Genomic DNA, 15,249 nt, shown 5'->3' on the forward strand with positions numbered 1-15,249 from the left:
TATGCTGTGGCTATAATTGGCAATATCGCTGTCCTCCATATAATCCGAATAGACCACACTCTGCATGAGCCCATGTACCTCTTTCTAGCCATGCTGGCTACCACTGACCTGGCCCTCTCCTCATCCACCCAACCGAAAATGCTGGCTATCTTCTGGTTTCATGCTCATGAGATTGAATATCATGCCTGCCTCATCCAGGTGTTCTTCATTCATGCCTCTTCCTCTGTGGAGTCTGGGGTACTCATGGCTATGGCCTTGGACCGTTATGTGGCTATCTGCTTCCCACTCCATCACTCAAGTATCCTGACCCCAGCTGTAGTGGGTAAATTGGGAGCAGCTGTGATGATGAGAGCATTGCTGTGGGTGAGCCCCTTCTGCATAATGGTCTCCAGGATGCCCTTCTGCCCCAACCAGGTCATTCCCCAGCCATACTGTGAGCACATGGCTGTGCTGAAGCTGGTGTGTGCAGATACTAGAGTAAATCGTGCATATGGGCTCTTTGTGGCCTTCTCTGTGGTTGGCTTTGACATGATTGTCATCAGTATATCCTATGTGATGATTTTGAGAACTGTTCTAGGGATGCCCTCTGGTGAAGCCCGGCTCAAGGCTTTTGGTACCTGTGCGTCCCATATCTGTGTTATCTTGGCTTTATATATCCCTGCCCTCTTTACTTTTCTCACTCACCGCTTTGGACATCATGTGCCCCGAGCAGTACATATCATGTTTGCCAATCTCTATCTCCTGGTTCCTCCCATGCTCAACCCCATCATCTATGGAGTTAGAACCAAGCAGATCAGGAACAGGGTTATTCAGGGTTGCTGTGGAAAACTTCCCTGAGCCAAGGGTCACAGCAACGCAGCCAACACAATCCCTTCACTGATCCAGGAACAAAAATGCAGAAAGTTTGCCAGGTCAGCACAAAGTCTTTTCTGTGAACAAAAGATTCAGAGGTCCAGACATTAGCAACCCTCTAGACAAAAGAGCCAATTTCAGGATGCCCATAAAAGCTCTCTGAGAAATGTGACTGATCATAAATGCTGAGTTGACCAATGCCCATCATCACAAGAAAATATTAGAACAATAAACAGTACCTATCAAATTAGTGAAGATTTCAAAGAATGCCATCTTGTACAGACCACTAAGTTGAAAATAATTTTTAAACTGTCACTAGAATTATACGTAGGTATACTTTGTTTAAAAGGTGATTAGAAATTTCTACCAAAACAGGGGTGCTTGGATGGCTCAAACGGTTAAGTATTTATTTGTTCTTGAATTCAGCTCCGGTCATAATTTCATGATTCTTAGGATCTGGCCCCATGTAAGGCTCCACACTGACAATGTAGAGCCTGTTTGGGATTCTCTTTCTCTCTTTTTCTGCCCTTACCCTCCTCAAACATTCTCTCTCTCTCTCTCTCTCTCTCTCTCTCTCTCTCTCTCTCTCTCTCTTTCTCTCTCTCTCTCTCAAAAATAAATAAATAAACCTCATACATTTTACCACCAAAACAGTCTAAAAGTATATATTTTTCCCCACATGGAATCTCTTTTATAAAAATAGAATGTGAGGGTCTCCTGGGTGGCTCAGTTGGTTAAGCCTCTTGATTTCAGCTCAGATCATGATCTCACAGTTCATGAGATCAAGCCCCCTGTCTGGCTCTGCACTGTCAGCACAGAGGCTGCCTGAGATTCTCTCTCCCTCTCCCTCTCACTTTGTCTGTCACCTGCTCTCTCTCTATCTTTCCCTGTCAGAATAATTGAATAAACATTTTTTAAAAGAGGAATTATTTTAAAAGAAAAAATGTATAGATTCATTATTTATAAAACAAAAACAGGAAAACATTCATATATTGACCTATAAGACACAGATGAAGATGGAAAATTGAATATCATGTGTCATTTAACTAATGTATTTCCAGAGTATATAAAAATGTGAAAAATCGTCAAGATAGAATATTAAATAAAAAAGACAAATGACATTTGTGCATAAGGCTGATACCAGTTCTGAAATGAAATACATATGCATATAAAAAGACTCTGGAAATTCATCCAAATGCTAATAATAGTAACTCAGAGGAGTGAGAGATTTCTGACATTTTAATTTGTTTTCTGCATTTTAATGTATTTTTTAAATTATCCTTGATTGCTGAGATTTAATTTTAGTTTGAGAAAAAAGGAATTTAAACAACAACAGAAGTGTACAAAAGAGGTTAATTCAGTGCCAAACCCTAGAGGAATGGAGGGGACAATCTAAGAAGATGAGGGACTCCTGAATAGAATGAGTTCCAGAGGGGCACTTGGGTAGCTCAGTTGTTTAAGCATCCAACTCTTGATTTCAGCTGAGGTCATGGTTTCACAATTCATGAGTTCAAGCCCCACATCAGGCTCTGTGCTGATGGTATGGAGCCTGCTTGGGATTTTCCCTCTCCCTCTTTCTCTGGCCCTCCCCTGCTCATTGTTGCTTGCTTGCTCTCTTTCTCTCTTTCTCTCTCTCTCTGTCTCTCTCTCCTAAATGAATAAATAAAATAATAACAAATTAAAAAAGAAATAAGTTCCAGAAAAGCTTGAGGATCGAGATATGAAATTGGTGCCAGAATCACAACTTTCAGAGACCAGTAATAGTGAGGATTAGGTAGGTTGTGTGTAAGTCTTTTTTTCCAAAAGTTGCCTATTTTATGATGATCGTGGATTTCAGAATGAAGAATTTTTGGGAAAAAATAAAAAAGATTTTCTTCTGAAGATAACTTCATTGTTTGGTTAAGGATAGTGCGAAAGTCACAAAGAGCTTTAGTATTTGTAAACATTTAAATTTTTTTAATTAAAATTTTAAGTTATTTTAGAAAAAATATATTTTGTTTATTTTTTCTTAGTCTTTCAACCTTATACTTATAAAATAGGTATACATATTTATTTATATATCAATGTATACATTTATATGAGTTTGGACATATGCATCCACACATAATACTATCACCACAAACAAGGTAACAATTATCCACCACAACTATTGCATTGGTCTTTTTATCATCGTGCACACCCTCCCATCAAAGCCAATAGTCAAGGGGGTCTAGGAAATCAGACTTTTATGTTTGTTACTAAAACCAACATCAAGGCTTTAAGAAGAATCAGGGACATATTTTTTTCTCCCAGAAGAAACACTATTGGAGATTAAAAGTGTCCCCAGAAATAAGTTAGTATTCTGAAAGAGCATTTTCATGATTCCCAAATTTTGAAATTGTCAAGGGACTGTGATCCTCTTATCAGCAAATCAGTTAATGATTATGAGTCCCTCTTCCCCTTTTTATAAACAGCTTTGTTGCTGTAAAACTTGAGACAATAAAATGTAAGTATTTTAACACACAGTTTGAAGAGTACTGACACACATAAATGCCTCTGTAGCTATCAGACTATTTAAGACATAGAACATTTCCATCATTTTGTAAGTTCCTCTTGCCTCTCTGGAGTCAATCACCACCTCTGCAAATCAGGAAAACCCTGACTGATTTCATCACTATATATTAATTTCTCTCTCACTAAACCTTTCATAAATGAAATAATAAATAATACATTCTTCAGAGTCTTCAGTGAGTATAAATATTTTCAGAGTCAGTCATACTGTTGCATTTATAATAAGTAGTCCATTTCCTATTATAGCTCAGTAGTATATTCTATTTTTTCAACATATCAGTTGTTACCTTTTTCAAATGCTTCTGCCTTTTCTATTCTTCTTCGAAATATATTCACTTCTTTTTATCAAATATATTTTTAATGTTTATCTATTTCTGAGAGAGAGAGAGAGAAAGCGAGTGAGTAGGAGAGGGGCAGAGAGAGGGAGACAGAAGATCCAAAGTAGGCTCTGTGCAGACAGCAGATAGCCAGATGCAGGACTCGAACTTGCATTGTTTGCAAGTATTTCTTACAGAGAATTAAATTTGTCTTTACTAAACAAAAACTTGGAAAGGCATTTCCTAAAAGGAGGTGTCCAAACAAGATAAAATATATCACAAGACACAGTACCTGATTAGTCACAAAGAGAATGAAAGAGCTCAAGCCCCATTTTGGGTGAGCACGAGCTCCACTTCAGATGAAGTCCAGCCCACTTTGCGGGAGCCCCCACTTCTCTCTCTTTCCCTCTCTCCCTCCTCTCATGGGATTCTCTCTCCCTCTCTCTCTGTCCCCACTCACTTGTTCTATCTCTCTCTCAAAATATAAAGTGTATTTCATAATCACATATATAACCATTGTATGATTTTGATTTTCCTAAAATATATTCATAGATTAATGTGTTTCTTATAACTGACTGCATTAAATCAAGTTCCTATGGTATTAAAATAAACACACAAACATTAAGTAGAAAAATGGTTTCATTTAGGCTCTTTCCATGATTTGGCTATTGTTCACAGTGCTGCAATGGACATTGTGGTACATGTGCCTCTATGTCACCTGATGAATGGATCAAGAAGATGTGATATGTGTGTATATATATATATGTATATATATATATATATATATATATACATATATATATATATATATATACGCACACACACACACACACACATACAATGGAGTATTACATGGCAATGAGAAAGAATGAAATATGGCCATTTGTAGCAAAGTGGATGGACCTCGAGGGTGTCATGCTAAGTGAAATAAGTCAGGCGAAGAAGGACAGATACCATATGTTTGCACTCATAGGTCTAACAGGAGAATAGGAGAAAACTAATGGAAGACCTGGGGGGGGGGGAAGGGGGAAAGACAGATGGGGAGAGTGAGGGACACAAAACCTGAGAGATTATTGAATACTGAAAAGGAACTGAGGGTTAAAGGGGGAGGGGGGAGAGAGAAGGGAGGTGGTGATAATGAAGGAGGGAACTTGTGGGTAAGAGCACTGGGTGTTATATGGAAACCAATTTGACAAGAAACTATTTTTTTAAATAAGTAAATAAATAAAAAACATTTTAAAATTTAAAAAATAATCAATGTAATTTAAAAAACATTTTTATGTATCTCTAAGAATCACGAAGTTTTCCATTATCCCCCTGCTGTAAAAGTGATCAGATCTGTGGTTACCAGAGTGGCTGTGAGGTCTGGGAGGAGGACTTGGGAGAGGTGGTCAAAAGTACAAACTTCCAGGTATAAACCGACAAGTCTCGATGTCATGTACGACGTGTAGACTACAGCTAACACTGCAGTAGGATATGTAGTCAAGAGTTCTCATCACAAGGAGAATTTTTTGTATCTGTATGAGATGATGTTTGTTAACTAAACTCACTGTAATCATTTCACAATATACAGAAGTCAGTCCTTCAGGCTGTAGACCCTAAACTTATACAGTAATGTGTGTACAGTGACGTCAAGTATTTCTCCATAATACAGGGAAACAATAATAATCTGTGCTTCAATTTACACGATTACAAATTAGCGATAGAGCTATCCTATGCTTAATCCTCTGACTTCTAATTGGGTATCCAAAGAGCCACAAAGATCACTTTAACTTGCAGATGTGTCCATGCCCCTTTGGAGTTAAATGCCTCTGCTGTTCTCTATTGTTTCAGAATAAAGGTGAAAGCCATCCTTTCCTGGAGGGCCTTCTTTCAGATCCTTTAATCCTCAGAGTCTTGAGCATGCACAACCCTCACTTGGACTACATCTCATCCTCCCACTCTCTCATTTATTCCCTTTAGGCCCAATCACAAAAAGTACATGTAAGTAAATTTAAGGTGTCTGATTTCCTCATTATTAAGCCTCTTGGTCAGAACAGGGCAGCACATAGTAATACTCGACAGAAAAGAAATGTTTTAATTAAAGCAGCCACAAGTGGAAGAATTAATTAAGCCACAAAATATAGCACATGGTACCTGCTCAAAAATAATAGTTATCATTATTTCAGCACATGTCAAAAATTCTATTTCTTGAAGACTTGACTTCATGCTTTCTTTGGCCTTTGCTCCTTTTCCCTTCATTTATTCATGAGAAAAAGAAATACTATGTGCTCACTTCCTTCTGTTCATGGAGTCTTCCTTTCAATACAGATCGAAAGGAATGAGACACTAAATTAAAAATATTAGCTGATGTATATAACCAATCTGCCCCTGAGCTGACCTGTGTTACACTCAGTCACAGTGCATCCTTTCCTTCCTGTGTGCTGGCCTTAAACCCCAGCAGGAAAGATTAGACTAATGTCCAAGCAAGAATGTTCCTGTAGTGAGCTTTCCCTGAAGTGCATTAGGTGCCTGAGGAAATCACACATTTTGCTCTGTGAAGGATCAGGAGGTCCCACTGGGGCCAGGGATTCTGCTCATGACAAGTCAGTCAGCTGGGATCAGCCACTGAAGTGGGACAGGCTCCTCCCAGAAAAGCCTGAAATAATGGGAAGAGCCACAACTTTGAGTTAGAAAGACTTGCTTTTACTTGTATTTAATGAATTAACTTAACCTTGCTGAACCTCTATTTACTTACCTGTAAAATGAAGATGCTAGATAAGAGCTATCTTTAAAGTAGCTGTAAGAACTACATGATGTAGAATAATTAAAACAAGTATTAAAATGCCTGACAGAGAGTACTTTTGACTCAGAGAAATGCATCATTGCAGGAACTGGGAAGCCGAGTGCCAGTTCATGCAGTCAACCATGGTGTCCACTGATAACTACACTCCCCCCGTTTTCTTCTTGACTGGAGTTCCAGGGCTAGAAGCTTTTCATATGTGGTTTTCCATCCCTTTTTGCTGCCGCTGGGTGGTCACCCTCTTGGGAAACAGCACTGTTCTGTATGTCGTGATCACAGACTCCAGCCTCCAGGAGCCCATGTGCTATTTCCTCTCCATGCTCTCTGCCACTGACATGGGCCTCACTATTCCTTCTCTTCCCACAACACTCAGTGTTCTCTGGTTCAATGCCAGGATCATGAGTCTAGATGCCTGCATTGTGCAGATGTTCTTTTTACATGGATTCACCCTCATGGAATCCTCTGTTCTTTTGGCCATGGCTTTTGACCACTTTGTTGCCATCTGCAAACCCCTATGTATGCCATGGTTCTAACCAACTCTAGAATCATCAAAGCTGGTGTGCTGATTTTTGTACGAATGCTGGTCAACCTGATGCCCTGCTCCTGCTCCTTAAGCAGTTATCCTTCTGGGGTCCTAATGTGCTTTCCCATTCCTATTGCTACCACCCTGATGTGATTAGTTGTTCTTCCTCAACTACCAAGGTTAATAGTATCTGTGGCTTAGTTGCTCTCATCCTGACTTCAGGTATAGAAGTTCACTGCATTTTTCTCTCCTATGTGCTCATTACCAAGTCCATCCTCAGTATTGCCTTCCAAGAAGAGTGGCAACAGGTTTTGGCACCTGTATCTCTCATATTGGTGCTCTTGCCATTTTCTACATCCCTTGGGTAATTTTAGCTTTGGTACATCGCTTTGGTCATAACACTCCTCCTTATGCCCATACATTGATGTCAACTCTCCATTTCTTATTTCCCCCAGTGCTGAACCCCATAATATATAGTATGAAAACCAAACAAATTCATAAAACTTTCCTCAAGTTGTATCCAAACACAGACTAGCCAGTCTGACCATGCAGTGACCTGGATAGAGAAGGCTTTCTTGCTTCCTGCTTTCCTTCCTACCTGCAACATTTAATTGAGTAACATTAGGTTTTCCTTAGTGGTTGTAATACATGGTCACATAAGAAACATCTCTGACCTCTCAAATAGTTTATATAGTCTAGTATCTGGACATAAGTCTAAATAAAATACAATAATGAATGAGACATAGTATATTAGAATTATATCCAATAGGCTACATGTTCAAGGAAGAAAATATCTAAATCATAGATTCAAATAATCCTTCGAAGAGGTGACTACTTGGACTAAGAAGAAGGTGAAACATATAAATATGGAAGAGCTGTCTAGGCCCAGGGTATGGCACTGTGAAGGCAGTAAAACATGACAGTACCTGAGACACCAAGAAATTGTATTTGGTTAGTATAGCTGGAGTAAGGGGGCGGGAGTATGATGGGTGAAGAAGGAAGAAGGTTCTAAATGACATTATAAAGTTATATTTTTGTTAGGTAAAGTTAAAGTGTGGAACTTGAAAAAAAGAAAAAGAGAGAAAGAGTAACTGAATTGGGAAGCTTTTTGGATTCTCTCCTAAAAACCATCCATTGTACTCTCGAGAGAAACATTCCAACCTTAGTCTTGTGATTTAATGCAGTCTTTAAGAAATCTTATAGTCTTGGGGTGTTTAAATGGCTCAGCCATTTAAACATCCAACTTTGGCTCAGGTCATCATCTCGCAGTTCAGGAGTTCGAGCCCTGCATCGGGCTCTGTGCTGACAGCTCAGAACTTAGAGCCTGCTTTGAATTCTGTGTCTCCATCTCTCTCTCTCTCTCTGCCTCTCCCCAGATCTCTCTCTCTCTCTCTGAAAAATAACCTTAAAATTATTTATTTATTTATTTTTAATAGTTTATTGTCAAATTGGTTTCCATATAACACCCAGTGCTCTTCCCCACAAGTGCCCTCCTCCATTACCATCACCCTCTTCCCCCATCCCACTCCCCCTCCCCCTTCAGCCCTTGGGTTCGTTTTCAGTATTCTATAGTCTCTCATAATTTGTGTTGCTATCTCTCCCCAACTCTCATTCCCTCTTCCCCTCCCTATGGTCCTCTGTTAGGTTTCCCCTGTTAGACCTATGAGTGCAAACATATGGTATCTGTCCTTCTCCACCTGACTTATTTCACTAAGCATGACACCCTTGAGGTCCATCCACTTTGCTATAAATGGCCATACTTCATTCTTTCTCATTGCCATGTAATACTCGCAATCCTGGCAGCGACTCATAAAAAAATTTTTTAAAGAAATCTTATAGTCTTCTGTTGCCCTGGCATTGTAAGTTTGGACTACCTCATAATGACCTTTACTCCCTTAATGTCATCTAATAAGATTTCCTCCATTTTTTCTGGTTGATATGTAGGAATTATGGTATTATGAGGTATTATGATTTTGGTATTATGATTTACTATTTCTAGACTTGTAATGGATTCTAAGACTTTCAGTATAAGCTCAGATAGGAAGATAATAAAGATCATAAGATATCAAGAGCTCTAAGAAGATGAAATTGAAGCAACATTTAGTGACTTCTCTCTCTTAAGAGTATTGTTTTCAAATGCCCTCCCCCTTTTCCCCTCATAATGTCCTTCTAATATAATATACATAAGGGAATGGTCAAAATTGTGAGGTAAGTATGAAATATTTCACTGAAGGAATGATCATTTGAGCCCTACTTTATATCTTTTAGAAAAATTTACATCTTAAAGTGATGTGTAGCTCATTCAGTTTAAGAGGATTCTGACAGGCATGCGTGGGTGGCTCAGTCAGTTAAGCGTCAGGCTTTGGCTCAGGTCATGATCTCATGGTTCGTGGGTTCGAGCCCCACATCAGGCTCTGTGCTGACGGCTTGGAGCCCAGAGCCTCCTTTGGATTCTGTGTCTCCCTCTCTCTCTGACCCTCCCCTACTTGCACTGTCTCTCTCTGTCTCTCAAAAATAAATTTTAAAAAACATTTAAAAAATTTAAGAGGATTATGACATTTCTGAGCTTACTGTAAATAGTGTTGATTTTTTCCTTTGTAAAATTTCCCCAAGAGCAGCAATGAAATTGAACTAATAATGGAAGATAGAGAAATGATAAATTAGAGGAAGTATAATATTAAGTATGTACATGCAGGTATGTTCATTACGCACTCGTGGGTTACATTATGTCTCTCTCCACTTTCACCCTCCACAAATGAAATCTCACCATTTTGTATGTTCATTTTCTGTTATAACACTTTTGTATATTTCCTTTCCTTGCCATTTCTTCTCTAATAAATCAAACATTTGGAGATACAGCTAATAAAAGTGGGCTGAGAAAGAAGTTTCTAGTCTAAAATACATATATTAGGAAATAAAATGAAGAGTGGAAATAAATTATATAAATATCCATCTCCAGAACTTCAACAAGAGAAAAGAAAAATTAAGCAGAATAATGAACAAATAAATACTCGTGCAAAACTTCAGTTTAAAAATCCATAATACAGAACATTAACCAGCCATGAAAAGAATGAGATCTTGCCATTAGCAACAACATGGATGGACCCAAAGAGTATAACACTAAGTGAAATAAGTCAATCAGAGAAAGACAAATACATAATGTCACTCATATGTGGCATTTAAGAAAGGAAACAAATGAACAAAGTAAAAGAAATACACAATAAAACAGACTCTTAAATATAGAGAACAAACTTATGGTCACCAGAGGGGAGGGGCATGGGGGCATGCGTGGAACAGGTTATGGGGATCAAGAGTATACTTATCATGATGAGAACTGAGTAATGTACAGAAGTATTAGATTATTATGTTATACACTGAAAGTTATACTAACACCAGATGTTTATTATACTGAAATAAATAAATCAATACATAGGGGCTCCTGGATGGCTCAGTCAATGACTTCAGCTCAAGCCGTGACCTTATGGTTCATGAGTTCAAGCCCTACATCTGGCTCTGTGCCAACAGCTCAGAGCCTGGAGCCTGCTTTGGATTCTGTGCCCCCTCTTTTTCTGCCCCACTCCTGTTGTGCTCTGTCTCTCTCTGTCTCTCAAAAATGAATAAACGTTAAAAAATATTTTAAATTAAAAAAACCTTAAAAATAAATAACTAAATAAATAAGTCATCATACAAATCAAGAGACTATAGATGCTGGCAAGGATGTGGAGAGAAGGGCACCCTCCTACACTGTTGGTGGGAATGTAAACTGGTGCAGCTGCTCTGGAAAACAGTGTGGAGGGTCCTCAAAAAATTGACAGTAGAACTCCCTTATGACCCAGCAATAGCACAGCTAAGGATTTATCCAAGGGATACAGAAGTGCTGATGCATAGGGGCACATGTACTCCAACGTTCATAGCAGCACAGTCAACAATAGCCAAATCATGGAAAGAGCCTAAATGTCCATCACCTGATGAGTAGATCAAGAAGATGTGGTATATATACACAATGGAGTATTACATGGTAATGAGAAAGAATGAAATCTGGCCATTTGTAGCAAAGTGGATGGACCTTGAGGGTTTCATGCGAAGCAAAATAAGTCAGGCAGAGAAGGACAGATACCATATGTTTGCACTCATAGGTCTAACAGGAGACCAGGAGAAACCTAATGGAGGACCATGGGGAGGGGAAGAGGAAAAGAGAGTTGGGGAGAGAGAGGGATGCATAACCTGAGAGACTATTGAATTCTGAAAATGAACTGAGGGTTGAAGGGGGAGGGAGATGGGGAAGGGAGGTAGTTGTGATGGAGGAGGGCACTTGTGGGGAAGAGCACTGGATGTTATATGGAAACCAATTTGACAATAAACTATTAAAAAATAATAAAAATAAATACGATGAAAAGACAAAAGTTAATTCATCCAAAAGACTAATACATTTGAATGGCAAGAGTGTCTGACTATAGCTAAGGAAAAACATAAGTAATCAATGTCAGGAAGGAAGACATGACATCATTACTGATCCTACACTTTTAGTAAAGTAAAAGAAAATAACTTTCAAAACCTGGATGCCATTTTTTGAAAATTTAGATGAAATATAAAATGTCTATAAAGCACAACAGAGAATAGTAATATAACAGAAAATCTCAATAGTCCCATTAAATACATTATGTTCATATTTACAAACCAATAAAAAAAGTACAAGTAGAAAGAAAAAAAGAAGGAAGAGAAAGAACACAAGAAAGTAAAAAGAAACTAAGAGAACAATTGGCTTCAATGTCTAATCTGTAGGCTCCAAATTTACACAAATTCTTAAGAGCATAGGAAAGGAAGAAACACTTTGTAATAAGTTATAAAACGAGCTTTATTCAACAGGCAAACCGATACAAAGGAAAATAATGCATGCACACACTCACCAACACACACACACACACACACACACACTCAGAATACATAGAAAGGAAGAAATATAAATAGTTCTATTTATAGAAAGCCTGATGGGTTTGCAGAATATAAAAAGAATCAATACATCTTTAAATGAATAAGTAGTTGTAGCTAGATTTCTGTCACAATTTCACCATACAAATAGTGTTTTTCATATTTTCCACTAAAAAACAAACACTTAGAAGAGAATATTTAAAGGGTTATCATTTCAAATGCATAAAAACTGAATACCTGAGAGTAAATTTTACAAAGATATAAAACACTTCTACTCTGAAAACTATAAAACAGCACTGAAATTAAAGAAATCCTAAGGGAGAGAATAGATTCTATTCAAGGATTAGATAATTCAATACTTTAAGTATTGTGAAATATTCTCTTTGAGTTAGTTTATTGGTTCAATGCAATCCCATCAAAACCTCAGAATTTCTGTGTGGATTTGTGGTGTGTGTGTGTGTGTGTGTGTGTGTGTGTGTGTGTGTGTGTGGTGAATTAACAAGACAATTTGAAAATCCATAATGAAACTTTTAAAATTATTTGAAGTCTTACTCAACTCAATAGAGAACTATTACAAAGCTACAATGTGTTTTTTGGAAAAAGGAACCAGAGTAGAGGGTCCAAACCTGACACTAGAAATATATGAACACTCTGTAATAAATATACAACCATGTAAACTGGTAGACAGATGATCTCTTCAATGAAAGTTGCTGAGTTAATTTTATATTCATATAAAAAAACTTGACCTCTACTTCATTCCACAAACTAAAAGTTATTGTAAATGAATTATAGATTTAAATGTGGACAATAAAAAAGTTAGGTTGCCATTTGGACAATTTATATAGTTGGAGTAAACAACTACTTCTTAAGAAGAACATGGAAATCACTAAATATAAAGTGAAAACAGCTTGCTCTAAATTAAAACAGGAAATCTATTCATCAAAGAATACTTTCCAGAAGGTGAATATTAAAAAGAGGATTTCTGACCTGCATAAACATATGGAATTCTATAACAAAAGAAAAATCAAACAAGCCCAAGAAAAATGGGCAAAAGTCGGGAACAGTTTTATAAGAAATTATATTCGAAGTGCCATTAAACATATGAAAAGGTATACAATATCATTAGTTGGGAAAATGGTAACTAATGCCAAAATCACACTACAAACTCATAGGAATGATTACCTTAAAAATACTGATAACATCAAATTCTGGTAAAGGTGCAAATCAACAGAAACTCTCACATACTGCTGGTATGAGTGTAAACTGGTACAAATTCTTTCAAAAAATATTCGAAAGGAGTCCTGAGTGGCTCAGTCAGTTGAGCGTCTGACTTTGGCTCAGGTCATGATCTTGTGGTTTGTGAGTTCAAGCCCTGCATCAGGCTCTGTGCTAACAGCTCAGAGCCTGGAGCTTGCTTTGGGCTCTCTCTCTCTCTCTCTCTCTCTCTCTCTCTCTCTCTTTCTCTCTCTCCCTCCCTCTTCCCCTCCCCTACTCACACCTTTTCTTTTTCTCAAAAATAAATAAACATTAATTTTTTAAAATAAGAACAAAAAAAATTTGAGAGTATCCCAAAGTTAACCCAGCAATTTAGCTCCTAGAGTATTAACCAATGGATGGATATATATATATATATATATATATATATATATATATACACATATACACACACACATATATATACATATATATACATATACACACACACACATATATATATACATGATGTTTACAGACCGAAACATGAAAACAAAGAAAGTGTCTAGGAAAAGAAAAATTGACAACTTTTGCTGTGTTCATATAATTACAAGAATTAGAAAGAATGAACAACTGACATACACAATGTGAAAAAATTCATATGATAATGTAAAAGGAGCCAAAAACAGAAGTATACACACTGTATTATTCAATTTATATATTTATATTTTATTATATTATAAATGCAAGTTATAGGAAAAATCAATTCAGTATGTAAAGAGCCTGGATGGTAGTTACTTTGGGTGTAAGAGGAGGGGACAGTTATTGGGAGGGGCTAGAAGAGAATATGTAGTAAGAATCAGGATTAACAGACTAAAGCCGACAAGCCAAATCTGGCCTGCTACTTGCTTTTATAAATGAAGTCCAGTTTGAAGACAGCTACACCAAATCAGAATGGACTATAGATATTTCCATGCTATAGCATCAAATTTCATAGTTGAGACAGAGGACTATATGGCCTTAAAAAGCCTAAAATATTTAATATCTATTCCTTATAGAGAAGAAAAAACTTGCTGGCCTCTATTCTATCCCACTATCTGGTTTCAATTATATGTAATGAATCACTGAGCAGTACACTCACATGAATACCTTGCTGGATGCATGTTATTGTCTTTATAGCAGAAGTTTATTTACAACTTAGCAAGCCATTATTTGCTTCCTATGATGTATCCAGATGTGATCTGGGTGTTTTATACAACGCATAAACCATAAAAAGCACAATAATTTCTCTCAACAATCTCAAAACCTCCATAGTCATGACATATCACTCAGGGAATAAGTAAATGTCACTTGGTATGTTAGAGTTTTCATGCTCATTACCAACCCCAAGATAGTAGAGTAGTGGAAAAACAACTGAAACAGATTTTTTAGGCCTTCAGTAGAAATTAACTATTGCTATATAACAATGACGACAAATTTGTATTCAAAGAGCTCAAAACATTTATCTCACAACTGCAGTAAATCAGGGGCATGGGTGTGGCTTAGCTGTGTCTGCAAAACTAATCAAGGTATAGTCAGGGCCATGATCTCATTTGAAGCTCAACTGGGGAACGATATACATTCAAGATCACATGGGTGTTGGCAGGATCCCGTTAGTTCCTTGTGGCCTGTTAGACTGAGGGATTCAGTTTCTTGCTGGCTGTTGGCTAGAGGAGTCCACGTTTGGTGCCTCACTGGTTGGTGGCTACAGATGGCCCAGGCTGTCATTTCATCAGAGCCAGATTTTAGGTAACATAAGCATGGAAGCAATATCCTATCACCTCTTCTATTACTCCCTTGGTTAGAAGCAAGTCACAGATCCTACCCATACTCAAGGGCAAAGATTACACAAGAGTTCAAGAAGGCAGGATAATCAGGGTTGGTTTTATTATTTTACAGTCTGGCCACCACAGAGAATTTGGATGGAAACTGCAGTTAGATTGTAATTCTATGAAGTCAACAGTGGTACAACTGTTTTTTTCCACACTGACTCATACAATTTTGTGCTATGATTTGCTCATATTTCATTTTTTGTGTTTGAAGTATCAGTCCAGACACTTGAG

The 15,249-nt window shown here is 37.5% G+C and overlaps 1 protein-coding gene and 1 pseudogene across 1 annotated transcript in view; both read left to right on the forward strand.

Annotated features, from left to right (window-relative positions):
* LOC115272006 (olfactory receptor 52R1-like) overlaps positions 1-837 on the forward strand; it is a 1,253-nt gene extending 416 nt beyond the window's left edge. Inside the window, exon 2 of the mRNA XM_029915007.1 lies at positions 172-837. Coding sequence (XP_029770867.1) covers positions 172-837 — 666 coding nt within the window. The remainder of the gene's footprint in view (positions 1-171) is intronic.
* Positions 838-6,575: 5,738 nt separating this feature from the next.
* LOC115272589 lies at positions 6,576-7,559 on the forward strand (annotated as a pseudogene).
* The last annotated feature ends 7,690 nt before the right edge of the window (positions 7,560-15,249 follow it).

The sequence above is a fragment of the Suricata suricatta genome, chromosome 11 (assembly GCF_006229205.1).
Source record: "Suricata suricatta isolate VVHF042 chromosome 11, meerkat_22Aug2017_6uvM2_HiC, whole genome shotgun sequence".
Taxonomy (NCBI): Eukaryota; Metazoa; Chordata; class Mammalia; order Carnivora; family Herpestidae; genus Suricata; species Suricata suricatta.